The following is a 26,646-nucleotide window of genomic DNA, read 5'->3' on the forward strand; positions in this document are numbered from 1 at the left end:
GTTTTTCATAATATCCAACCTATACCTCCCCCACTGCAACTTGAGACCATTACTCCTTGTTTTGTCATCTGCCACCACTGAGAACAATCTAGATCCATCCTCTTTGGAACCCCCCTTCAGAGAGTTGAAAGCTGCTGTCAAATCCCCCCTCACTCTTCTCTTCTGCAGACTCAGTAAGCCCAGTTCCCTCAGCCTCTCCTTATAAGTCATGTGCCCCAGCCCCCTAGTCATTTTTGTTGCCCTCTGCTGGACTCTTTCCAAATCCTTCTTGTAGTGTGGGGCCCAAAACTGGACACAGTACTCCAGATGAGGCCTCACCAATGTTGAATAGAGGGGAATGATCACATCCCTCGATCTGCTGGCAATGCCCCTACTTATACAGCCCAAAATGCCATTAGCCTTCTTGGCAACAAGGCCACAATGTCAACTCATCCAGCTTCTCATTCACTGTAACCCCTAGGTTCTTTTCTGCAGAACTGCTGCCTAGCCATTCGGTCCCTAGTCTGTAGCAGTGTATGGGATTCTTCCGTCCTAAGTGCAGGACTCTGCACTTGTCCTTGTTGAACCTCATCAGATTTCTTTTGCCCCAATCCTCTAATTTGTCTAGGTCCCTCTGTAGCCTATCCCTACCCTAGGGTATCTACCACTCCTCCAAGTTTAGTGTCATCTGCAAACTTGCTGAGGGTGCCATCCATGCCATCCTCCAGATTATTAATGAAGATATTAAACAAAACCGGCCCAGGGACACTCTGCTTGATAACGGCTGCCAACTAGACATGGAGCCATTGATCGCTACCTGCTGAGCCCGACAATCTAGCCAGCTTTCTATCCACCTTATAGTCCATTCATCCAGCCCATACTTCTTTAACTTGCTGGCAAGAATACGGTGGGAGATCGTATCAAAAGCTTTGCTAAAGTCAAGGAATAACACATCCACTGCTTTCCCCTCATCCACAGCACCAGTTATCTCATCATAGAAGGCAATTAGGTTAGTCAGGCATGACTTGCCCTTGGTGAATCCATGCTGACTGTTCCTGATCACTTTCTTCTTCTTCAAGTGCTTCAGAATTGATTCCTTGAGGACCTGCTCCGTAAATAAATCCATTCACAACCAATTGCCCTAGTCAATGGGAGCCATCAAGATTCTAAGCCACTATTAATGGCCCACACTTTGCATAATTACAATAGGATCTCAGAGTTACATTTCATATTTCTAGCTTCAGATACAAGAATGATACATGCATACAAATAGGAGGAATATATTCAGTAGGTTATAACCTTTGTTTTGATACCTTAAAAGAGACCTTTTGCATAAAGCATATTCTAGTTATGTCATATTCATACTCATAAGCGTATTTCCATAAAACATATGGAGTGCAACATCACAGTATGAGTCTATTGCAGCAATAAGTACACAAGTCAAACGCAAGGGAACAGTTTATTTTAAGAAAAAGATTACATACAGAATACTGAGAGTTTCACGCAGGTATTTTCAGCTGAAGCCATTGTAAGCTGAATGCTGAATTGCATTTTAACACATTTGCATGTAGCTCCACCTGCCCTACCCCAACCACTTAGAGTCAAGTGGTGCTTGAGGCTCTGCAGCTGCCAAAACAGGTCACTTAAGAGTGTCAGTTCTTCAGTGCAGCCGCTGTTCCTGTAGCTGCAGGTTCCTATCTGCAGTGGTTTGCTGTTTGTAAAAAAGTTTTGGTCCAGGTAATTCACCTTCTTCTCTTCCATGTAGTTTGTTCCCCTACGGTTAACACTGGATTTCATAACACATCTGGTTCTTTCCTATCAGTGCTGCTCAGTTTAAGGTTTCTGAGCAAGTAAGGTTGTTAGTTTGATCTTCCCATCCATTGAGGCAGTGAGGCATGTCCCACAATCCATGGCTGTGCACCAGTCCACGGTGACCACTGGGGCTCTGTGTCCTCCCAGGGAGAGGCAGCTCTCCAGGATCTTCTCGTCGCTGTTCAGCTGCAACAGGGGTTGGGAAGACAGATCACAAGAACTTATTAAAGCAGGCTTCTGCAGCAGAAACAGCTTGCTCAAATGGGAATCTAAAGCCTGACATAACCCAGAAGCCCCAATAGGCCCATGTCCTTCAGTTGTGTTAGGGACAAGTTTGGGCTTTAGGTAGCAGATATGTGGAGGGAAAAGGTCATTTTTCTTCCTTATCGCACTTTAAAGAGGCGCCCAGTAAAAGAAAATTCATACTAAATCCAGCAAAAGCACGCACAGAGCACATCAGGTAGAGCAAAGGGGCAAAATTAGCCAGCAAAATGCAACTTTGGTTGTGACTTTGGCACTAAGCTACCCTGGGCCTGTAGAAGTCTGTATCCCATCCAGCACAGATCGGATTCTTCCTAGGCATTTGCAGAATGGAAAAACTGCTTCAGATGGGGCTTTTGTACCAAAACAATCTACCTGCTGTGCACCACTGTTAGTGTGTATGCACCACAACATCAGACTTACCAGTGAGCCCAGCCTGAGCTACAAGTTGGTGGTGGCCCTTTACTGGCTCAAAGCACTAACGGATTCTTGCAAAAAGGCTGCATTTCAGCCTCTGGATAAGGAAGCTTGTTTGTATCAGTTCCAACATCTCCCCCATTGTTTTTCATACCCTTACCTTGTAGATGATGCCCCCAGTGGAGGAACAGGTCAGCATGTAATTTCCCTCTGAGTCAAAAGCAAAGAGCCTTCCTCGCGGGACCTGGACTTGCTTATATCCACTGTACCCTGAGAGCACGAAGGGGCCTGTGGCATCCATGGGAAGGACGTACTCAGACACTTTTGAGCCACTTTTGTGAATATTCCACTGAATAAACTAGGACAGCAAAAGGGGATAAAAGTCTCCAGTGAAATAGATTCATGCTAGAGATATCACAGAGTTCAGTACTATTCATAGAGTTTAAGACCAGAACAGATTAAATCATAATGTTTCTATCTGCATAACACAGCCCACAGAATCTGACCCAGTCAATCCCTTTATCAAGCCCCTAATTTCTGGCTGAGCTGGAGCAGATCTTGTAAAATGACACCCAAGTGATGGGGAATCCAGCCCATCCCTAGGGTAAGTTGTCTTAATAGGTAATTGCCATCACTGGAACCTGCCTCTCCCCCGGGCCGTGCTGCCACAACGGAGATCCATGCAGATGCTCTAAGTGGAGCCCTTCATTATACAACAGAGGGAGCTGCTGGCAGGGTGCTCTCTGCAGAGGGCCCCAGGCTCTGGAACTCGCTCCGCATTGGTCAGGCACCCAGCCAATGCTTTGCCCTTCAGGGCATATTACAAGGCTTATCTTGATGAAGGCTCTTGGGCAGGGGAACGCTGCTTCAGGCCTGAGTTTGAGGCATGGTCCATTTCCTCTTAGTTTAAGGTTAAACTAGCCATTGCGGTTCTATGGTCCAAGCTGTTGCTGGCCTCCATTTATGGTTATTAGTAGCTTTAAATAATGGTCGGACGCACTCAGTTTATGACGGCACCTTAGGCCTGGGCAGCCAATATCTTTAGTCTCATAAATCCAAATACAGCGACTAAGCCACTTCCCAGCTTCGGGTCTCCCCTGGGTTAGTCATCCCAAAAGCCACCTGGGGGAGGGATAGCTCAGTGGTTTGAGCATTGGCCTGCTAAACCCAGGGTTGTGAGTTCAATCCTTGAGGAGGCCATTTGGGGATTGGTCCTGCTTTGAGCAGGGGGTTGGACTAGATGATCTCCTGAGGTCCCTTCCAACCCTAATAATCTACGATTCTATGACTTGCTTAGATATTTAACATATACACTGAAAGGAAGATGGGGTTTGGTTGGTTCTCTTAGCAGCACAGCAACAAGCATCAGCACTTGTCCATCTTTGACCCAGTCTCAATTAAAGGAGTATTCCAAGGCGGGGCTGGAGGGGGGATAGGAGCTCTCCATGCCGGGGAAGACATTCGGGTTTAGTGTAGGAAGGTACTGAAATCAGATTTTAAAATCCTTGGGGCAAGGACTGTGTTATACCTCTTTACAGCACCTGGCACACAGCATGCATTCAATACACAGTGGGGTGAACAACTCTTCACCCATCTCTTCTCTCCAGTTGGTCAACTACTCCCTCCTCAAACCACTCATCACTACCTCCTTATTACAATACTTGCATCACTGTGCTTGCACCCACTAGGAACTGCTCCTAGTGTGCATCAGAAGTAAGTGTTCCCCCCTTGACCTCCTTCTCCCTTGTGGATTGGCCTGCCTGCCTAGAGAAACAGCCCCAGGGATGGAATTATCAATACACAATAAAGAGCCTGTCCAATCTAGCTGTGCAGGAAGGAGCAGGACGCAGTACAAAGACAACACAGCGGATGAGCAGGGAGAACATGTCACTACCACACCAGTCTAGGATCTTGCTACCTTCTCCTCGCTGTGAGGTCGCACAGAGCCTACCTTCCCATCTTCTCCTATGCTGTAAACTGTGTTTTCATCATAGCTGAATTCGACAGAGTAGACCTCCCCATCATGTGCCGTCCAGCTCAGAGCACACTCATGCTGCTGCATATCTGAGGGGAGAGCAGTCACTGAACAGTCACTATGCACAGAGGTGGGAAACAGAGAAAGGGCTCTTAAAACTGAAGGCAGGGTGTCTTGTGCCTTCCCTCCGCCCACCATGCAGTCCCCATTCTCCAGCCATGCCAAATTTCCCTTCCACCCACCCCACTGCACCTCCAGGATCCCTCACATGTATTGTTCTTCTATTATCCACAAAGGCCCGGTATCCAAGCACACTTCCTCTGGCTTTACAGGGCTGTACACCCATTGCGCAGAGCATCACCAGATGAAGGGAGAGGCTGCCAATGGCAGCCCAATGGCTTCTCTGAGCAATCCCGTCCAGCAGTACAACATGCCAGGACAGACCACCCCCCAGAGTGTTATTTAGGAAAACAGGATAGCATTTTTCCCGGCAATCTTCTTAAGCAGGAAGACACTAGGTTCTAGCACAGAATGTAGTGGTCTTAAATGCCTCCCTTCAGCTAGAGGAAGGTTCTGCCCTGGAGCATGGAGGGGAAGTGGAACACGTAGAAAGGTAGAACTACACCTCTACCTTGATAACACGAATTTGGATATAACACAGTAAAGCAGCGCTCCGGGGGGCGGGGCTGCGTACTCCAGCAGATCAAATCAAATTTGATATAACCCAGTTTCACCTATAACGCGGTAAGATTTTTTGGCTCCTGAGGACAGCGTTATATCGAGGTAGAGGTGCACCTCTTGTGGAGGGGTGAGGCGCAATGAGGAAAGCTGCAGCCTACCCTAACAGCCCACCTGGCTGTCTACACAAATTTGTCACTAGATCAAGGACACTTGAGAGCATCAGATGCAATTTTGCCTTCCTTTTTAACCTCTAAACTCATTTGGACAGGGAAGGAAGATTGTGCGTGCCGACGGCCTGACGCAGAGCCACACTGAGCCAGAGAACAAGTGAGCTCCCTCAGAGAGGCCACAGTGCGTTCAGAAGACGATGGTGCTCGGTCCTTGTAAATGATCTTTTCCATCATTCTAGGATCCCCATTTCTGCCTCGCATTAGCACGGTCTCTCAGCATATCAGTCTGAAGGCTTTGCAAGGCAAGTGCAAGTCCAGTGCTGACAGAGGACAGAACACTGAGCAGGGTGGGGGACTTCCATTCACAGGTATAGGCTAAAGCATACGGAGAGAATGAGCTTGGAACAGCTGATGGGAAGGGGAGAGAACAACTCAGCTGGCAGTCCTCATCTTTGGCCCAGATGGTCATGCCCTACTCCAGAGCCTGGGCTCACACCAATGTGATTTTGGTGCTGTGTTAGGGGTAAACTGCACTGCTTGAAGTGCCACTCTCCAGATGAGAGATTAAGCTGAGCTTCCTCCAGTTCTTAGGGACAGGAGGGGAAGGAGAAGGATTCTACGGCATTTCAAGGAGCATCCAACTTCCCCCACTAAAAACTGGTTCCAATAAATCATGCTTGCCCTGAGCAATAGCTCCCAGACAAGGGGCTGCCACATCTGCCTTTAGTCATGGCACTACCCAGGTGTACCTCATCGCGCTGAGGAGTACTCTGGGGACAGTTCAGCTAGGAAAGGCTGGAGAAAGTTGTCATCTGAGACCCCTGCTTACCAAAGAGACGAATTATTCCATCTGCTGCTCCAGTGACCAACAGGTTGCCGTTGTGGTTAAAGGCTGTGCAGTTTGTGGCAATGGGCTCTGGTTCAAGAGAAAACTGGAGCTAAAAGGTAAAGTCACCATTAGTGGATTTCACTCTGTGCTTATGTCCTTACAAACCTCTTCCATGGGGCAGATACCACTCAGGTATCAAGTTCGTTTAGCCAGACTGCAGAGTGACAGCCCTCCCTCCACAATCTGGAATTCCACCCCCTCACTTTCACCCTACCTTTGCACCCCATGACCGCCTCTAACTGCGCCCCAGGATGGTAGCTGCATTTCATCAGGATGTGTTAGTTGACAGAACCAACTGTTCAGCTTGGCTGAGTCACAGCTTTCTTGGTCATGGCTCCAAGACTGTGGAACTAACTTCTGTCAGTTATTAGACAGAGTCTGAGCATAGCCTGCTCAGACTGGTCACAGGGGCAGGATGACAGGGCCCATGACTCCCCTTTGAGTCTTACCCTTCCATATAAAAAGCTAGGAAGCAGATAAGCCAAGAGAGCTATATCCCCTCTGGGAAGCTTCCCTTACACCAATATGTCAATAAAAGCACCCAGATGCTACAGCACTTTAGAAATAAAAGGAATGATTCATTGTATGTTGATCCCTTTATGTTCAGCCTGATGACCAGCACAACTGGCCAAGGCTGTGCACTGAGCATTCACAAGACTGTGGTTTGCTGAGCTACCTCAGCATCAGTGCTAAGTGGAGAACATGAACCTTGAACATGTCCCTCACACGCTAACCAGGCAGCACGGGGGGTGGCAGGAGCAACCTGACTCCGATTGGGACAATGGAGGCTGAAGAAAGCAACATTCAACCATATAAGCCCTCGCAAAGGCTGGGGAAAAGAAGAAAACAAGGGGCTGGGGTATTCTGAAGGAACCCTCAAAAATAAGCCTGGTTACCCACCCAGTTGTGGTTTTATTTGGGAAGTAGAGGAGAGTGAGATTGCTAATTAAAGAGGGGGCTAGCAGAAAAAATGCTTCCTTGTTCTTAGTGACCAGATTCAAGGAGTGAAGACACGAGACAATACCTGCTGCTTCATGGTTTTAGTGTCCCACAGAAGCAGCTTCCCTGGAACTTGGTTCATGCCTCTCCCTCCAGTATCAGCAGCTGCGAGGTCCAGCTGTGTGATCAGGCTTGGTGCTGCAGCAGAACAGACAAAGGAGGCACCACTTGGGCTGCACGCAAGTGAGAGGATCCTGAAATACACAGCACCCACTGTCAGCTTGGTCCCTCTGGATAAGAAACCCAGAGAGGGAGCCTGGAGTGGGCACCACTCCTAGCTCCCCCCCTTACCGAGGCAGAAATCCCCACCCAGAAAGGCTGCTTTGGCAAGGCCTTCAGAGCAGCAGCAGCAGGCGGCCATGCAGGGTTAGGACCTATGTGTCTCATGACAACCTGACATGGCAACCACACCATGCCCCCAACCCAAGACAATTCTTGCTGCTAGCAAAAACAATCTGTGCTGAGGGGGTTTGGTGCTGCTAGCCAGAATGCACACACATTAACATGCCTTCTGCAGCATCTGCTCACCCACTGGAGAAGGGGGTTATTTCTGTGTTGGGACAGAACTTGATGTTGTGCATAAAGAACATAATTTAGAGTGCTGTGCATCAGTCATGGCAGAATGCGGTGGCCACCAGGGCTAGTACTAGTTAAAGGCAATTCATACTGGACTAATTAAAAGTAGCACAAAAGATGTCAGACTTCTCAATTTAGGGATATTAAAGCCCAGTAACACTTTGGATTACAATAAGTGTCCTGCTTGTCTGCTGCTAGACTAGACCACAGGCAGAGTTGATTTGTTACTTCAACGCTGTGTCCATCTTCCTGGCAGACATCTATGTGATGGCTCTGAGATGTAATAAGCATCCTGAAAAAAAGCTCTACAGAGGACTAGAAGTAGGTTGTTATCAAGAAGTAGTGTGCAATGAATCAATCAGCAACAATTCCTGTTACACAAGACAGTTGTTCCACACAGGACCAGACAGAGACTGCCTTCGGAAATGGGGGCTGGGTAACAGTCATACGAATGCAGGAGAAACTTTGAAAGCCCATCTACTCTTCTACAAACAGAGGAATGCAAGAGCTTTTCAGGATTACCTGGGCATGTCTTCATCAATGTTAATTTCACAGAGATTCTTCTTGGCTTCGGTGTCATAGAGACGAACTGTCCCAACCCCGCTGCCCAGCAACAGCTTGAAACCAAGAGGGAGAGAGACAGAAAGTAAGGAACTGAGGATGATGGCTCTGTCCCTGAGCCACCACACCACATGGGAAGTTCTCTTTAGAACGTTCACCTCTGACTACATATCAATCCAGCAGAAAGTATCCTATCCCCTTGAGGATGTCCACAGGGGACTGGCTATATTCCAAGGGAGGATACTCTTAGAAAGCCCCTAAAGCATGGTGCTAGTGAGAGGGGTAAGTTTGTGGCCACTTTGGAAACAGGACTAGGTTAGGACCCTGGGGAGGGACAAGTCAAGTCATTTTCCAGAAGCAGGATATACACTGCAGGGTGGAGTGTGGGGAGGAAGAAGAAATGGTGTCAGATTAAGATTAGAGATCTGGCATAAAGGAAAAAACGGTCATGGAACCAACAGAATGAGTATTCATCGTTCTGGGGGGAGAGCTAGGGAGACAGGGATGCCTCCTTTTGTTCAGGGGAAGGAGAAGTATCAATTGAAATGGGCCAAGTATATACATAATCAGCAATATTAATGCATCTGTCCCTGCGTTTATTAAGAAAAAACAACAATCTTCTCATGCCGCTGAATCCCGCTGGGTGTCAACCCATTACTTTTAAAAATCCTCAGACCACAGTACCAGTTGGGGAATAAGCAGGAGAGACTTCTAAGCGAGAAAGATTGCATTTGCATGAAAAGTCTCAGTAAGAACAAGGGAAGTGAAACACCCAAACAGCAGAACTAGCTTTAATTGGACAGCATTTCAGACCTAGCAGCGAGACATTAGCCACTCTTTAATATGAGCAAACTTTCCTCTGTCACAGGACCATTTCCCAACCACTTTGCCCAACTGGGATGATGTAAAATCCCATTACTGTGTCCCATAGAATCACAGACAATAAAAGTTACTCAGGTAAATGGACTGCACAGAAATTAAGACTTGTCCTATTATCCAGCAGGATAAGGAGTAGTGCTCTTCACTTCCACAGGGCCTTTCTGAAAGTCTCAAACCACTTAATTAAAATTAAATAAGCTTAAGCTTTAAATTAAACAAACTGTTATCCACCCAACTCTGGAAAGAGGATAACTGAATTGGCCAAGGCCACACAGCAAGTCAGGAAACAGGAGCCAGCACCCCAACTTCCAGTCCTTTAGTCCACCTACTACATCAGTCAGCACTGAATTTCTGCTCAGTTGTTCCAGATATACACCGACTCTCCCCTGTTTCAGCTCCTAGAGGTTTCTGATCTTCATCCCCTAAATTTACAACTCCCTTCCACTGTCTTAGATTCCAAGACCAGAAGGGACATTTGTGATCATCTCCTCTGACCTCCTATATAAAAAACTCAGGCCAGGGAACTGCCCCAAAGTAATTCCTAGAGCAGATCTTCTAGGAAAAAATCCAATCTTGATTTAAAAATGGTCAGTGATGGAGAATTCACTTTGGTAAATTCTTCCAATGGTTAATTACTCTCAGCATTAAAAATGTACGCCACATTTCCAGTCTGAATTGGTTCATATTATACCTTTCACTGCTACATTGAAGAGCCCATTATTAAATATTCCCCCCCTCCCATGATTACAGTCCATAAGTACCTACAAGTTACCCTTTAACCTTCTCTTTGAATCTATTTAGCTTAACAAAGAGCACAGTCTATCACTATAAGGCATGTTTTCTAAGATTCTAATAATTCTCGTGGCTCTTCTCTGAGCCCGCTCCAATTTGTCAACATCCTTCTTGAATCGTCAGCACCAGAACGGGACACAATATTCTAGCTGTGGTTACACCAGTGCCAGATACAGAGGTAAAACAACCTCTTTACTTCTACTTGAGATCCCCCTGTTTATGCACTGCAGCATTGCATTAACCCTTTTGGTCACAGTGATACACTCAGAGCTCACGTTGAGCTGAATATTCCAAAAGCCCCAAATCTTTTTCAGAGTCACTGCTTCCAAGGATAGAGTCCCCAATCTTGTAAGTATGGCCTACATTCTTTGTTCCTCCATGTATACGCTGACATGTGACATTATCCGGATTTTATTTTAAGTTCAGTTAGCATGGATACCATGCAATATACAGCAGAACATGTCCATGGATGCGTAACCCCTATTTGTTAGGCATCAGTAGCAACTCTAGTACACAAGTAGATGTGCTACTCACCAGCCTGTCCCGTTTGGTTGCCCATTCTAAAGAGAGCAGAGGAGATTTGGAAATAGACGAAGCTTTGGTCTGCATCATGGGATTAAAAGACCACACCTTGATGACCCCGTCTACGTCCAAGCTGGCCACCCTCCGCCCAGAGCAATCCACCCTATGCACAGAAGAAAACATCAACGAGCATTGTCCTTCCTACGCTCATGGTTAGAAATGCCTCCCTCTAAACATAGTTCAACAGTCTTCCTTTGCTAGAGCGACATGCACCAATTTAACTGAAGGTGCTGAGATACCAGGTGCAGTACAAGAATGTGAACAGAATTTCGAAGCGTAATGCCCTTTAACACCCTCCTGCTTTCCCACGGATTTCATTCGCCTGTGCATCACTGGCATTCCCCCAGGAACAAAGGCACTGACACTATGCCAGCCACCTCGAAATGCTACCTTTGGAATAGCTCCTATACCCCTCTCCCAAGGAGCTGATGATCCTATCACACCTCCACTGCATGAAAAGCACCCCCACTACCTGCAGTGCATGATGGAGGAGTGGTGCTCTCCGTATTCTTCCTGGCTCAGGACAATGAACGGCTGCTCCTGTCTGACACCTCCAGCCTCTGTGCTGAATGCAGAAGCTTTGGTGAGGGTTTCCGATTGCTCAGTATGCAGCTCAGGTGAGGTTTCTGCCTCTGTAGCACCAATCTCAGTCTTTTTCTCCACACTCTGCCCCTAAAGCAAGGAAAGAACCCTATATAAAGTACAGCCAGGCAGTAGTACTGGGTTAAGTGACTCACATCCATCCTGACAAACTAGAGAACCAAGGAACTGCACTACTAGAGGCACAGTTGCTGGTCAGTGGCTAAAATCCTTTTGCAAGAACTAGGAGGTTCTTTTGGAGAGAACAGCATTATTACAGTCACAGCATGCGACTCTGGTGCTTTTCTACAACTGCCCTTGAGAAAAGAGCATATCATATGGCATGTGTCAGGGAGCTTTTACAAAAAGGGTTTGGAGTTCTAGTTTTAAACTGATATTTTTCTAGCGAAAGCCTGTCAAAGTTGCAGATTAACCAGACAGGTTTGTGAAGGTTTTAAACACCCATGCAGATATGTCACCTCATGTTCCTCTTCACGCCCAGTTCTGCCCAGCTCAATTTTTATTAGTTATCCAGATCATGGTTATATTTGGATTTATTATTGTATGCAGGTTCTAATCAAGATTGCAGCCCCCGGATGGGAACATATGGGCACAATACAAACACTTAAAGCCAAAGAGCCTATAATCTAAGCTGACAAGACAGAGAGAGGGTAGGAGAAAGAATATTGCGCCCATTTTACAGACAGGGAACGGGAGCATGGCGATTAAACAATCCACCTATATTCACACAAGAAGTCTGTGGCAGTCAGGAACTGAACAAAGGTATCCAGAGTCCCCCAAGGCCACCCCTCCTCTCATGACAAGAGATGGAAAGCAGCAGAGCTGGAGATACCTGGAGACAGCATCTTGTTACAACATTATCTGGAGAGGTCAAGATATTCAAAAGTGTAATTGGGGATTTTTTTGCCTTTATACTATTGGCCTGCTCTGGGCAACAGGAGAGAATCAATTCCCATCTGCAGTCCTGTGGCTGCAAAGCACTTGTGAAACAGAAACCTCAGAATGTCACCCTTGTTCATGTTAGCTTGGAAGGGAACACCACTGAACGCCTGTGAAAAAACACAGCATCACCTTTCCTTTTTACCCAAGCGCATCAAGAACACATTATACCTAAAGCAACCAGCTTCCTGACAGCAAAACAAAGCCAGGGAAAATAGGGAGGCCAGAGAAAACTTGTTGAGAAGCCAGTGGAGGTGTATCCAGTACTGCCAGGTTCTCATTGTGATCTGGAGGATCTGGCAGTGCCACCTCGCCCAACGAAGTGCCACTTGGAAGGGCTGATAAGCACCGCTGTCCCTACCATGTCTTCATAAGGGCCTTCAAGTCAGGCTCTCGGAGATAAGCAGATACAAGAAGCTGCTGTCATGTCCCTTTTACAGTGGGTTTTGCACCAATAACACAAGGCTGTTTTATGTGGCACTACTGACCTACAGGTTTTCTAAAGCCTAAAATGTAGCTTTTCACCGAGGCTCCTGTTCTGCAACCTGCCTACCCACAGCAAATCCACTGTTCTGTACACAAGATGTTGCTCACTCTTACGGGTAAGGCCTCAAGCCTTTGCATTTCTTCCCAGGAAAACCTGTCAAACTGTTCTCCACAGCCCAGGCTGTTACAGAGAAGAAAGCATCGCCACTGGAATCAGAGACGCTAGCTTCTCTGGGACTGCACCCCTTTTTAAAGATCGGGATTTAAATTCTGGCTGACAGCTAGTCACCAGCTTGTACTGAGGTCTTGTCACTAGGTATCACTGCTGATAAAGTGAGATCAGAACTAAACATCATGCATTTGAAGATGCAGAGCTGGGGCCCACTGAAAATGGTGGGGACAGGGGAAGAGGGGGGGAGACAGGAGAGACAACTCTTCTAACTCCTGCTTTACACCCAGATCCCTCTTCTATTCTGCTAGGAATCTGCAGAAATATTCTAAGAATGGGAAAAGAGTAACCGATTAGCTGGAATAACTGACCTTTCATACAGCTGAGCAGCCTTAGAACATCAGGCTAGGGATTTTACAAAAAAACGTGCATCTGCCTTACTAAGTTCTACTGCACTGTACACCAGTACAGTGCCAAGACCACCGGTGATATCTCCAAATACCTGGGAAGTTACTTTTGATAAAAGCTCCTTTCTTTCCTTCCCATGATCCTGCAGACGCCTCTGACGCTGCGGTACTGAGCTAGGCTCACTGGCTGTCAGCCCAGGGAAGTGACTCTTTACATCCTTGCAGCCGGTTGCCACCTCCTTTCCTTTGGTGCTCTGGAAGGCAAAGAAGATCTGTAAAACCTGAGCCCTGTTAATGACTGTGCCAGACCTTTGAACAAAAAGCAAAACAGAAGGCAAAATACCAGCTGCTCGCAGGACCAATGCAGCACTAGAATGACTGACATCCAGTCCCGGGATCCAGATGAGAACAAGATGGTAGATAGCAGGAGGGGTTTTCCAGGTTCAAGGATAAGCCAATAGCAGAGGTGGCACAGGTTAGCTCCTTGGCTATTCAAGCATCATCTTACAATGAACCCACTGGAGAATTACCTGATGGTTTGATGGTTCTTTCTTCCCTAACAATATCCCACCAGCCTGCGTTGGGGAGACGCCAGTCGTCAGAGCTGGTCTAGAAGGGCCCTTCTTACCCTGAGAGAGTAGAGAGGATAGGAAGCCCCCTCGGGATTGAAGGGAGTGTGCGGTGCTCCTCTGGCTGCGCGTCATATCACTGGTTTAAAAAAATAAAAATAAGAGACACCTGAAAGGGGTGTAACCAGAGCACCAATCTCGACAGAGGTCTAATAACCAAGGAGTGGGAACTACATTGCTTCTAGTTTCCAAAACACAGAGATTCATTACCCAGCGACTGAACCACCCTGTGCTAAAATCAGGTTTTAAAAACAAAACAAACACTCACCATGTCAACACTCTCAGCCCATGGGAATTCATTCAGAATTCAGCCAACAAACTAAAGCTGCCTTTCAAAGACCCTGGGAGGCACTGTGCCCATGTCAGGCTTTTATGGAGGTGTTTTTATGGAGGTCAGGGCTGAGGGAACCTTTAAGAAGATTCCAATCAGGTACTTAAGAGAGAGACTCTTGGAAACACTAAGGCTAAAGTTTTCAGAAGTGCCCACTAATCTTGGATTCCCAATGTGAGACGTCAGTGGGCCTTCCCAGCAGTGCTGAGCACCCCCAATTCCAATTCCAACTGACTTCACCAGCACTTACTGATGTTCAGCAGTTCTGAAGCATAGGCCTCAAATCAGGCACCAAAATTTTTTTTGACGTTTAGGCCTCAGTGTTCCAAAGCATCTCCACTCCCATACACCCACCTGCCAGAGACACAGCATTAAAGAGGAAGCCCAAGATGCTGTACCATTTCCAAGTGCCTAACTTCAAGAACCCGTACCCATAGCAGTGTTAATAGTTAATGACACAATACTTCCATTCCAGCCATTTCAACTCATTCAGTTGCAGGCTGCAATTTCCATGCTTGGTCTCAACCCAAAGCCTGTATATTTGTTCTAGAGGAAAGAGTGACCAAAATCACTTCAGTCATTTGAGTTGTGCAGACAATAAAAGCCAAGGATGCAGTCACTTTTTCCTCATACAGATACACAAAAGCAACATTGGGAAAACATTCTTCCTTTTTTTGCCCCTTTATTTTCCTTAAATACACTGAACTTTAAAACTTTCCATGTGGCTCAGTACTCAATGCATCAATCTCTGGGTAAAAGTCTATGGCTTGTGTTATGCAGGATGACAGACTATAGGATCACAATGATCTCCTATTATGGCCTCAAAATCTATTAACTTGATAAGCTCAAAAATGAAGCTCTAAGCAGTTGAAAGCTCCTTTTCTGTGCATGCACTCAAAAACTACACAGCTTTGTTTAGATCATTGCCAGCAGCATTAAGGATTCGCTCAACTCTGCAGTGCCTCAACTCAAATAAAATAGACGCAGGGAAAGTCCAAGTCCCAGTAATATTAATAAATAGCACTCGTGCCAAATTCATGTTCCTAGGACAATCTTGTAAAATGTAAACATGCAAACTGAATTAAAGTTTGAAGATTTGGCCTCACAAAAAAACATAAGAGTTTAATTCAATACACGTCCGCATAGCCATAATTTCCACTAGGGCTTACTAGTTTCAGACTGGGCAACAGGCACACACTTTAAAGTAGCATTTCTGGAGCCAGCTCATTGGTCTGGTGGTTCTGAGTGTCACTCTGCAGCGCGGAACAGAGCCTTTTGCTCACGTGAGCAAGTGCTGCGAGAACTGTAAGGCAGTGAGGTCACCCCCTTGCAGCAGGGAAGTGTCTTAAGAACACAAGAACAGCCATATTGGGTCACACTAAAGGTCCATCTAGCCCAGTATCCGGTGTTCCAACCGTGGCCAATGCCAGGTGCTTCAGAGAGAATGAACAGAACAGGTAATCATCAAGTGATCCATCCTCTGAAGCCCATTCCCAGCTTCTGACAACAGAAGCTAGGGACAACATCCCTACCCATCTTGGCTATTAGTCATTGATGGACCTCTCCTCAATTACCTTATCTAGTTCTGTTTTGAATCTTATTATAGTCTTGGCCTTCACAACAACCTCTGGCAAGGATTCCTCAGGTTGACTGTGCGTTGTGTGAAGAAATACTTTCTTTTGTTTGTTTTAAACCTGCTACCTATTAATTTCATTGGGTCACCCCTAGTTCTTGGTTTTTTTCCCTTCTTCGCATAACGCACTACTTCTTGCTCAACAGCAACCTAAGTCACTTAGGAACAGCATTCATATTATAGGCAGGTGACAAAGGGTGTCCCCAGCTAGCAAGATAGATAGATGTGAGGCAGGAACTCCACCCCTCAGAGACTACAGTCATGGTCCAAAACAGTATAGTATCACTGAGGTAAGATGTGGTTTTGGACCATGACTATAGAAAAATCATTTTTATAATTTAAAGGCAAAATGGCTGCTGGCATGGGAATATCAGAGCTCTCACAGGGACACAGAATAATGGGCCCCCACCAAAAGGGAAGAACAGGAGAGAGAATCCATTGCGTCTCACAATTCATTTCTGAGAGATGAAATCCTACCCAAGGGGGATTCTATATGAAATCTCATCACTCCACACGCTAGGTGCAGAAAGGAGGGAAAGGGCTCTTATCACAGCACCAAAGCACAAACAAAAGTTTAAAAGGCTGTCATCCCCTGCAGCTGCCTGACCCTAGCGAGACACTCACAGCTCAGAGTCTCCCAATCGATCCATGTTGGACACATAAGCAGGCAGTTTGTGGTGAACAACTGACTCCTCCTCCTCCTGCTGCTGCTGCAGCTCCTCTTTCTTCATTCGGTAGGTCTCAGCCTGCAAGGCAAAGAGCTACAACAAGGGAACAGAGCAGCGTTAGTTGAGGTTTCACTGGATTCCCCTCCATGTCAATGACAAGCAACATCAACATCATGTGCCATTTCTTAGCCCAGCAGCGCTAGTCCAACAACTCTAGTAGGTTGTAGAAAAAAGTGGAGTTGTTCTGACTGGCTCAATGTTGAATAATTATTCAGAGCAGCAAAGAACAATCAATGGTTTGTGCACATGAAAGCACTGCCTGCTAAAACCCCTCACTTTTCTCCACAAGCAGCTGTTCTAGTGTCGCTTTTCCCCTCTGCTCCGAAGACCTATGAAAGCAAACTAGCTAGAGTGAGCCAGTACTTCATGAGGCTTCTGGTTTTTCAGGTAGAAGAGGGACATAGATAAAAATCATATTTAATTTCTCACCTATTAGTAACATCCTAAATGACTGAAAATGAAGGGATCTTAGGAGTCTAGTTTTCTTATCACACTTATCGTACTTCACTCAGCTTGGACAGTGAAATCAGAACAATCCAGATTCACTTCTTGTTCCTCAGATTTCAAAGGAAAGCTGCCATTTATTCACAAAAAATGCAAATCCATGCTTAAAAAAAAAAAAGAAGAAGATTTAAGCTGTCCCCTTTCTAATTTGAACTAATATCCCAAGCCAGAAATAAGGGGGGGGAGGGGGGGGAGGAGGAGAGAAAGGAGTATGGTTTTACTAAGTACAATTTGAAAGTTGACACTAATTCAATCTACAAACAAAGCCAAGTAACATGGCAAGGATAAAAGACAGCTTCAGTTTGGCTGACAAAAGAAGTGCAAGATAGTATGAATTTTTAGATATCAAATTGGAAAAACACCTCTATTACTCCTTGCACATGCACTAGCCATCTTCATAGATTCCTAACAGTAAAGGTTTTCAGCCCTTGTACTGTGCATAGACACAGGCCTTCCTTTCCCCAGTAATGGCAGATAAACAGCAGTGTCAAAGACGACAATGTTTGGCATCCTTCGGAAACTTAAGACAAGCAAACAATACAGTAGATCAGCTTCCAGTAAAACAGGATATGCACATCAGGAAGTGGAACATCTGATCATAAAGCTTTTGTGAGGCAGAGGGTAAAGTTTGGAGCTTAAACTCCTAGTGTTCCTTTAAAAACTAGTTTTATTTAGCACATTTGGGGAACTAGATTACACTAAAATCTTGCAACACAAGAAAGGTTTATCTTAAGGTGTGATTTTAAACCAGTTTGGCTGAACTGGTGCAAAAGGCTATGTGGACACTTACTTCAGTTTTGCTTAAATTGACTGGGAACAGGTTTAAGCCAACCCAAAAATAAGACATTCTTAAGCCAAAATAACAGTACTCACATAAGGGCTTGCAATGGTTTAACTAAACTAATGTTTAAAAAAAATGAAAACTGGCACAACTTTCTCAGATAGACAAAGCCTGAATAAATCTTTTGAAAACCAGAATCTTGTCAACAAGAAGCAAAGTTAAACTGAAGCGACAGTAGAACAAAAGCAACAAGAGTCCATTAACCCACCTCAAAATAATACATTTATGTCTCTGATTTTGGCATCCTGTTAAATACAATACACACACACACACACACACACACACCCCTCTGACCTTTTGACGCAAAATATCATTTTCTTCCTGTAGGAGAGCGCTCCTCTGACATTCGGCATCAAAGTTCAAGATTACTGGGACAGGTAAGGAAGGTTAAAGAGAAACCCAAGACAACAGTATTTGCACATCCTATTTAGCGGAGACATTTCCACATAAGTTAATGCACAGAACTCGTGTGGGTTTTGCCTGATAGGCAAGTGGTAGACAGAGCAAGTGTGCTAGTCCTTAGAGCAAACATGGGTAAAATCATGGATTGTTAATGGGCTTGTGGCCTATTCAACTACACCTACTTTGTACTTCTGCAAAATGTACTTCTCTGTCTGGGGATCTGCAGGTGTTTTTAAAAAAAACTAAAGAATTAATCTCACAAAACCTATGCAAACTAGTAGTAGTATTATTCCCTTTTTTTGATGGGAAATGGAGAGCCAATGAGGTTAAGTGACTTTCACTGGCTCAAATAAGTGTATGGCGGAGCTAGAAAAAGAAGCCAGCTCTTCCAACTCTGGCACAAGGCAAACCTTCTCATCACTCTATGAAGGGAGATTGGGACTGCAGCTTGTGAACTGTGTTTACCTTCTCTCCCATGATGCTATATTTTCTGGAAAAGCTAAGCAAGGCTGTGCCTAGACCAAGATCCAATAGGCATTTCTAGTTTCATTATGGGGAAAGACCTACTCTTTGCACATCTATTCATTTGTTCAGAGTCTTAATCCCATGCACACAGGCCCCAACATCTTGTAGGAGTTTCAGTGGGGTCTTTCCAGACTGAGGGCGTCTCCTGGAACAGTTTAAAGAGCTGTTTTCCAAAACCAAAAATGGTCTTGATTTAAATGTGGATATTTGCTTGGAATATTCTTAAAATGATGGCCAAGAGTTGTTTTTAATACAACCCCTCAGTCCTGCAGCCTCTTCTCCATCCCCCCACAGAACTGTTATGCAAAGAGACACACTGTTAATATAAAAAGAACAGGAGTACTTGTGGCACCATCGAGACTAACCAATTTATTTGAGCATAAGCTCTTGTGGGCTAAAACCCACTTAATCGGATGCATGCAGTGGAAAATACAGTAGGAAGATATATATACACAGAGGACATGGAAAAAAAAAATGGTTGTTGCCATACTCCCTATAACTAGAGTAATCAGTTAAGGTGGGCTATTATCAGCAGGAGAAAAAAAAATTTTGTAGTGATAATCAGGATGGCCCATTTCCAACAGTTGACAAGAAGGTGTGAATAAAAGTAGGGGGGAAATTAGCATGGGGAAATAGGATTTTTTCCCCCTACTGTTACTCACAGGTGCCTCAAGTACTCCTCGTTCTTTTTGCTGATACAGACTAACACGGCTATGACTCTGAAAACTTAATATACAAATTGGAAGGTGACTTACAAGAACAAGCATGTAACATCTCAACTATCATTTTTTTCCTTTTATGTAAAACTGCCCTCAGCTTGACGACATGACAGTCTTCTTTACACTGGAAAAGGAGTGGATGGAACCCCCCCCCCCAAAAAAAAAAAACAAACCAAAGCGACATGAGCAGAGGGTTGTACATGCTCCCAATGAGCCATCATGAATCACCTTGCAGCAATGGCAACCTCTGCTAGTGCAGAAAACGACAGAAAAGGGCTCAAGAACAAAACCTGCATCTCACAGTAGTTCTGTGGTCACTATGCCCCAGCCATTAACACTGGGCTAAACTCAGCTCTGACTAAGTGGGTGTTACTTATGCGAGGGCCACGTTTGGCCCTGCAAATAGAACACTAGTCTTCAATATAAAATCATTTTGTTTAATGAACTATCAATTCTCTCTCCAACATCCATTGACGATCACCAAAGATATGGATTTATTATTGAGCCGCCACTCTTAGCAACTGTCTTAAGGCAGCATTTAAAGAATTCTACGCCATTAGATTCTTGGCAGTGTTGCTGTAATAAGCAGAACATCACTTTTACCCAGTTGAGGGGACATGAGACTTAGCTACATAACGGCAAGTATTCTTCTGAAACTAAAAGGATATGCATGCACTGAAATAAGACGCTAAGAAAGTTGTGCAGAGATACGATGAATGTGTCTGCCCACTGTCGTGAGAAATATGTGGCAAAGGCAGGGTTTGACTCTGGGGTGGGGAGGAAGGGCAAAACAAACCAATCTTTCCACTCCACTTGGTTCTGGAGTTCTGAGGCCTGCTTGAGAAAGAACTCCTGTGCCTTGTCATTCCGGGTTGTCTGAAACATATGAAGCAAAATGTGACAATTTTTATCTCCTTCTACTACAAGAAATCCAAAATATGGTTATCCTGAGCTCAGAACAGAGAGCAAAACCATACACCCAGTCGCACTATCAAACAGAGCAGTGGAAAGGCAACTCAAGTTAACACAAAACAAAATGGAAACTATCATGTCTAAAGAATCTCAAATCCACACACTAAAAAAATAAATAAATAAAATTCACTGAATCAGATCTCCTTTGTTACCATCACTAAGGTCTTGCCTACACATGATTGGGTTTACACCCATTTAATTAAATTGATTTGAGTTAAACCAGTGCAGCTTGTGTGTTTAGACAAGGTCTAACGGCTTAAGCCCCTAGGGCAACGAAGGGCATGTCCCGAGTTACTCAATACCTATACCTACAATTGATGGAACCCAAAGAGAATCCCATCCAGTGCTCTTTCACCAGAAGGACTGTGCCATAACATGTGTCCAGAGTAGGGGATTGGATTGGGAGGGAAGAGGTCTCCCAAAGACTTTGTTGATGGTTCTGACATCCCCCACCCTCCCATCATCCATTTAGCCTACTGACAAGATTCCTCATGCACAAGTGATGTAAAGTTCCTGGTGTTGTCAGATGGAGTCACAGGGGAAGCGTCACTTGTAACCTAAATCATGAAAAAAGCACCCAGACACTATAGTGATGGGTGCCACAGAGATGCTTGTAATAAATAAAACCAACCCTTCTACACACTGACTGTCTCATTACTGACCTCACTCAACCCCTCCACAACTAGAGCCAAAACACCAGGGCCTCTGAGTTATCAGGTCAAATATGGTAATTACTCCTTTTATTTGCATGAACACCATTTAAGCAGAATCTTGAAAACAAATGGACTAATATAATACCTGAACAGTGTAGACGAGGTAGTAGCGGAATAAACTGGTTTTCAGCTTGTTCACCGTAGGCCGGTATACATCCTCCAAACGACTGAAAAGGCGCCGGTCGAGATAATTCCAGTAATCCCGAAGGGCAGCCAGATCATAACTCTGAATAAACTGCTGCAGCTGTTCCACTATTTTATCCACCTGATGAAGGAAATGGGGAACCAAAAAAGTCCGTTTGTTAGTTTCAGTCATGTGACAGTTCCACTTACACAAGAACAGTTAAACCTCAAGCATCAAGCTGTGTAACTACAAAAGTACGGTTGGAATCAAAGAATTTTTTTGCATTAGCTATTTAAGCCAGTAAATAGATAAATGTTTTCAATTCTATAGTAACATTCTCCCACCTACAGTATCTTTCAATTGCAGAGGAGGCAGGAAAAATACTGCCAATCTTTGGGTCAAAGTTCACATTTTGTCAATACATGCTTTTATAAAACCTATGGCCATCAGAAATGTTTCCACACTTTTTAAAATTTCATTGATAATATTTTTAAACAAAAATATTCCCCTATAGTTTGAAATACAAATACAAAAACCTGAAAATGAAACGAACTTTATTTATCCAAGATAAGGAAAATGCAAAAAGTGAACAAAAAGCATCATATCAAGTAAACTATATTTTTAACCTTCTTTCACTTCTAAATCACCTAGCACAAAGGTTCCCAAGCTGTGGGGCATGCCCACCTGGTAGGGGGGGGCAGAGGAATGTTCAGGTAGCTTGGAGGGAGCACCACCCAGCCCCAGCTCCACTCCGGCCCCAGCCTGGGCCCCTAGCCCTGACCTTGGCTCTGCTTCCAGCCTCGGATAGATTGCATTACTAGTAAGGGGTGGGGCCCAACAGAAAAAGTTTGGGGACCACGGACTTAGCATATTAGCAACATAGGCATAGAAACTCATTTGTTTACAACACAAGAGCCTTATGTTGACAGTCCCTTCTAAATTGCTTCTGACACTTGAATGATGTGGAGCAATGACGTAGGACTAGGATTTCAGTGTGCTAATTTCTGATGGCCAACATGAGATTCAAAAAAGAGATTCTATGCTGGTTACAAAAACACAATAACTGAACCTGCTTACACTCGTTTACTTTTCACCAGCAGATATTATCACTTTATTTTTTGCACTTTTTTTTTTAAGCAACTGGATAGTGACACTTCAATCACAGTTACTTGCCGGTCCTTATGCTTGGATTTCACCTACTGCAGGAGGTTTTAATTTTATTCAATAACTTTATTATACATGGCTATACAGTTGGTTGCAGAGAAAGCTGGTCATCTATAAAAATATCTAGATGTAGGGCCTAGAACAAGGTTGCGGTGTCACTTATGCCTCGGACAAAGAAAGATAGACACTCTCTGGCATTCACAGAAACTGAGCATGTTTAGTCCTGTGGATCACAGTGAGACTGTATCCAATACTGTGTTTTCAGAGATCAGTTCTATATAATTCTACATAAGTATCTATATTGTGTATCTCAGTGGTTCTCAAACTTTTGTACTGGTGACCCCTTTTATATAGCAAGCCTCTGAGTATGACCCCCCCTTATGAATTAAAAACACTTAAATATATTTAACACCATTATAATGCTGGAGGCAAAGCGGGGTTTTGGGTGGAGGCTGACAGCTCACAACCCCGCATGTAATAATCTCATGACCCCCTGAGGGGTCCCAACCCCCAGTTTGAGAACCCGTGGTCTATTTAATGCTTAAAGCTTCCAAATTGTCCACATAAAATAATAATAATTTGTTAAAACGTCATGAACAAGAATGGCTTAAGTTAAAGTTGTCGATTCTCCTCCAGATCTTTCTGCCCATCTCGATTACATGGCAGGTTTGCATAGCAAGGGGCTGGACTCAATGACCCAGGAGGTCCCTTCCAATCCTATGTCCCTTGTCATATTAGTACCGTCTCCAACCACAGCTCACTATGAAGCTATGAGCTAGCTAGCAGTCAGCTCATAAACAGCTGATAAAGTGATGGGGGAGAGTGGGGCATATATTTATTACCTGCATGCAAATCAAATTATCTAGATTACAAAGCATTTATTGGGAACCACAGATTCTCTTCCAATTGCAATACAAGGATCATAATCATAGATTCTAGGACTGGAAGGGACCTTGAGAGGTCATCGAGTCCAGTCCCCTGCCCTCACGGCAGGACCAAATACAGTCTAGACCATCCCAGATAGACATTTATCTAACGTACTCTTAAATATCTCCAGAGATGGAGATTTCACAACCTCCCTAAGCAATTTATTCCGGTGTTTAACCACCCTGACAGTTAGGAACTTTTTCCTAATGTCCAACCTAAACCTCCCTTGCTGCAGTTTATAACAGCATTTCTATAGCACCTGTCACAGAAAAATATTGCGTTCCGCAAAGGGTCAGTGCATTGCAATATAGGCAGACATCTACAGCTTTCTAGGAAACTCAGCTCCTATCTGCCCGACAAGGCTTTGGCCACAGCAATCCATAAATGACACCTCCAGTCTAGATTATTGTAATGTACTATGTCTGGGAATGAATGTCAACCATGGACAAAATGTGGCTGCCCACCTCTTCAGTGAGACAGAGCACCACTGGCTTGCCAGCTTCAGACTCTGATCCCGCCGCTTGCTCCCAATTCACTCCTGTTGCAGTTCAAAGCCTTGGTCTTTAAAGTCCTAAAAGGTCAGGACCTAGGTACATAAGCAACCATATTTCCACCTGTGACCTGCTAAAACAGTTACCTCTCTCTGGAACAACAGAGTTTACAAAACCCCAGCTGAACCACACGGTAGCTAGAGATAAAGTGTTCTCAGAAGAGAGGAATAAGCTATAGGAATAAGCTTCCAAAGGAAGTCAGACTAATCTAGAATCCAGTGATCTTCAGGATACACCGCAAGACCCTCCTCTTTAAGGAGACTAGAGAGACAGGTGGGTGAGCTAACACCTGTTATTGGACCAACTTCTGTTGGTGAGAGGGTTTGTCTACACTTACAGCGCTGCAGCTGCGCCTCTGTAGTGCTTAGTGAAGATGCTATGCCAATGGGTTAGGTTGGTATAAATATGTCAGTGTGGATTTTCCACAGCTCTGAGTGGCGCAGTTATACCAACATAATTTGCTAGCATAGACCAGCCAGACAAAAACTTTTGTGCTTACACAGAGCTCTTCTTCAGGTCTGGGAAACATACTCAGGCCATGTCTACACTAGCAATCTTACAGTGGCATTGCTGTAGCAATGTAGCTGTGCTGCTGTAAGATCTCCCATGTAGCCACTCTATGCCAATGGGACAGAGCTCTCCCATCGACATAATTAAACCACCCCCAACGAGTAGCAATAGCTATGTTGGTGGGACAGCGTCTCCCGCTGACATTGCGTGTCCATACCAGCGCTTTTGTTGGTGTAACTTAAGTCATTCAGAGAAGTGTTTTTTTTCACACCCCTGAGCGACATAAGTTATAGCAATGAAAGTGCTAGTGTAGATGTAGCCTTAGGCCTTGTCTACACTGCTACTTTACAGCACTGCAACTTTCTCACTCAGGGGTGTAAAAAAAAAAAAACACCCCCCTTAGCACTGCACATTTAAGCACTGCAAAGTGGCAGTGTAAACAGTGCACCAACGCTGGTAGCTACTCCCCTTGCGGGGGTGGTTTTTTTACAGCACCGGGAAAGGTCTCTTCCAGTGCTGGTGCCGTAACTACCCAGCCACATTAAAGCGCTGCTGCAGTTTTGCTAGTAAAGACATACCCTTAGAGTGTCACTGCTAAATACATAGCTGGAACAGAATTTGGCATAAGTAATTAACACATATTTCAAGGAACAAGTCAAGGTGAAGTTAACACCCCTTCAGTCATCCCTCTTTAAGGAAGCATTTCCACTAAAATCAGCATCATGATAAAATAATTTACTCCCTAAGCAGAGCCTCTACCAGGGAGTGAAGAAGAGTAGAAGACTCCACAAAGTCCATTAGGGCTCTCATTGTGCTGATGTATGCATCTCTAGCATCTCAAGGAAGTACTCAGGCACTGCAGTGATGGATGCTACAAACTCTAAAATAGATAATGATCTCCCAACACTAACTTCCCCAAGTGCCACAATCCCACAGTAGCAGCAAACTGCCATGGGTCTGGCCTACTCATTACTCATGTAACCCACCTCGTGGTAGGTCACAGGGACACCCATCCCCTCACTCGCATTCCCTGCTGCCCCTGACACACCCACACCTTGCACCCATCTCTCGCACTCACTACAGAGGGTACATGGCTAAGACATTGTTATTTATTACAAAGCATTTAACCTCACACCAAACCGAGAGGGTCAGGCAGCGGGCACGCTGGGTGTCCCACATTCAGGAGCTAACGTGTCCCCGCCCGCTCTCAGGCGCCAGCCCCACTCATCAGCCCCCTTCCCATCTGCTCCCCCGGGCGCCAGCCCCATTCCCTCCCCAGCGCCCCCCCGGCGGCCTCACCCGGAAGCCCTTCTCCCTGTCCGCCTTGATCTCCGCATCCAGCTGCTTCAAGGCGCCGGTGAAGCCGCGGAACAGCAGATACTCCCGCACCAGCTCGTCCGTGCGCTCGGCCGCCGCCGCCATCAAGCCCCTGAGCCGCCCAGGCAGCCGGATGGCGGCGCAGAGGAACCTGCCCAGGCTGCAGCGAACCGGCGGCTCCGGACTACGCAGCCTGGCCCCGCCCCTCCCCGGGTAGCCACGCCTCCTCCCTTATGCCCGCCCCTTGCTTCGCCCCTCCCCTCCCATTCAAGCTCCGCCCACCCACTTCCCCTCTTGTCACGTGCCTTCTTCTCCATGGGAGCCTGGCGGGAGGGGCTGGTGGCTGAGCCAAAAGCTGGCACCCGGCGCCACCATGTGTCAGCCGATAACTTCCCTGTACAGTTCTTTCCCACTGAAGCATCTGGCCCCAGCCGCTGTGAGGTGACAGGATACTGGGCTGGAGGGACCACTGGGCTCTGACCCAGTCTGGCCAGTCTTATGTACAGCCCCAAGATAGTTCCATGGAGCCAAAAAGCAAAATCAGTAATTTATGCTTAGACACTTGACATCCCTCATGAGTAAGAGTAGGTTTTAGTCACGGCTATTTTTAGTAAAAGTCATGGACAGATCACAGACAGTAAACAAAAATTCATGGCTCATGACCTGTCCATGACTTTTACTATATACCCCTAACTAAAACTTGGGCCAGGAGGCTGTGGGTGCTCTGGGGGGGGGGGGTTTGTGGGGGCAACCCGGGGGGGGGGGGGGTTGGCCTAGGACCCCTGCTGGTGCTGGGGGGAGGTGTGTGGGTGGTGTTGGGCAATCCAGGACCCCTTCTGGTAGTGGGTAGGGGAGGGTTGGCGGGGCTGGCAGGCTCCCTAC

At 45.6% G+C, this 26,646-nt stretch overlaps 1 protein-coding gene across 1 annotated transcript; it reads right to left on the reverse strand.

Annotated features, from left to right (window-relative positions):
- Positions 1-1,421: 1,421 nt before the first annotated feature.
- Positions 1,422-25,958, reverse strand: WDR91 (WD repeat domain 91). Its single transcript, XM_039494041.1, has 15 exons — positions 25,747-25,958; positions 21,257-21,436; positions 20,155-20,362; positions 18,135-18,217; positions 16,392-16,528; positions 13,705-13,882; positions 13,270-13,428; positions 11,046-11,245; positions 10,526-10,676; positions 8,282-8,376; positions 7,209-7,377; positions 6,125-6,233; positions 4,421-4,533; positions 2,630-2,827; positions 1,422-1,977 (listed from the first exon to the last, which is right to left on the reverse strand). Exons 1-15 carry the CDS (start codon positions 25,867-25,869, stop codon positions 1,813-1,815), a joined length of 2,268 nt encoding a protein of 755 aa, XP_039349975.1. The 5' UTR covers positions 25,870-25,958; the 3' UTR covers positions 1,422-1,812.
- Positions 25,959-26,646: the final 688 nt, after the last annotated feature.

The sequence above is a fragment of the Mauremys reevesii genome, linkage group 1, assembly GCF_016161935.1.
Source record: "Mauremys reevesii isolate NIE-2019 linkage group 1, ASM1616193v1, whole genome shotgun sequence".
Lineage (NCBI taxonomy): Eukaryota > Metazoa > Chordata > Testudines > Geoemydidae > Mauremys > Mauremys reevesii.

Excerpts from the sequence above, each read along its gene's own strand:
- WDR91 (XM_039494041.1), bottom strand. The coding sequence starts at position 25,869 with ATGGCGGCGGCGGCCGAGCGCACGGACGAGCTGGTGCGGGAGTATCTG. Across the intron at positions 20,363-21,256 it reads ACCTCGTCTACACTGTTCAG|ACAACCCGGAATGACAAGGC; the intron begins GTATTATATTAG and ends CATATGTTTCAG. Across the intron at positions 18,218-20,154 it reads CGTCTTATTTCAGTGCATGC|CTGTCCCAGTAATCTTGAAC; the intron begins ATATCCTTTTAG and ends AACCTTCCTTAC.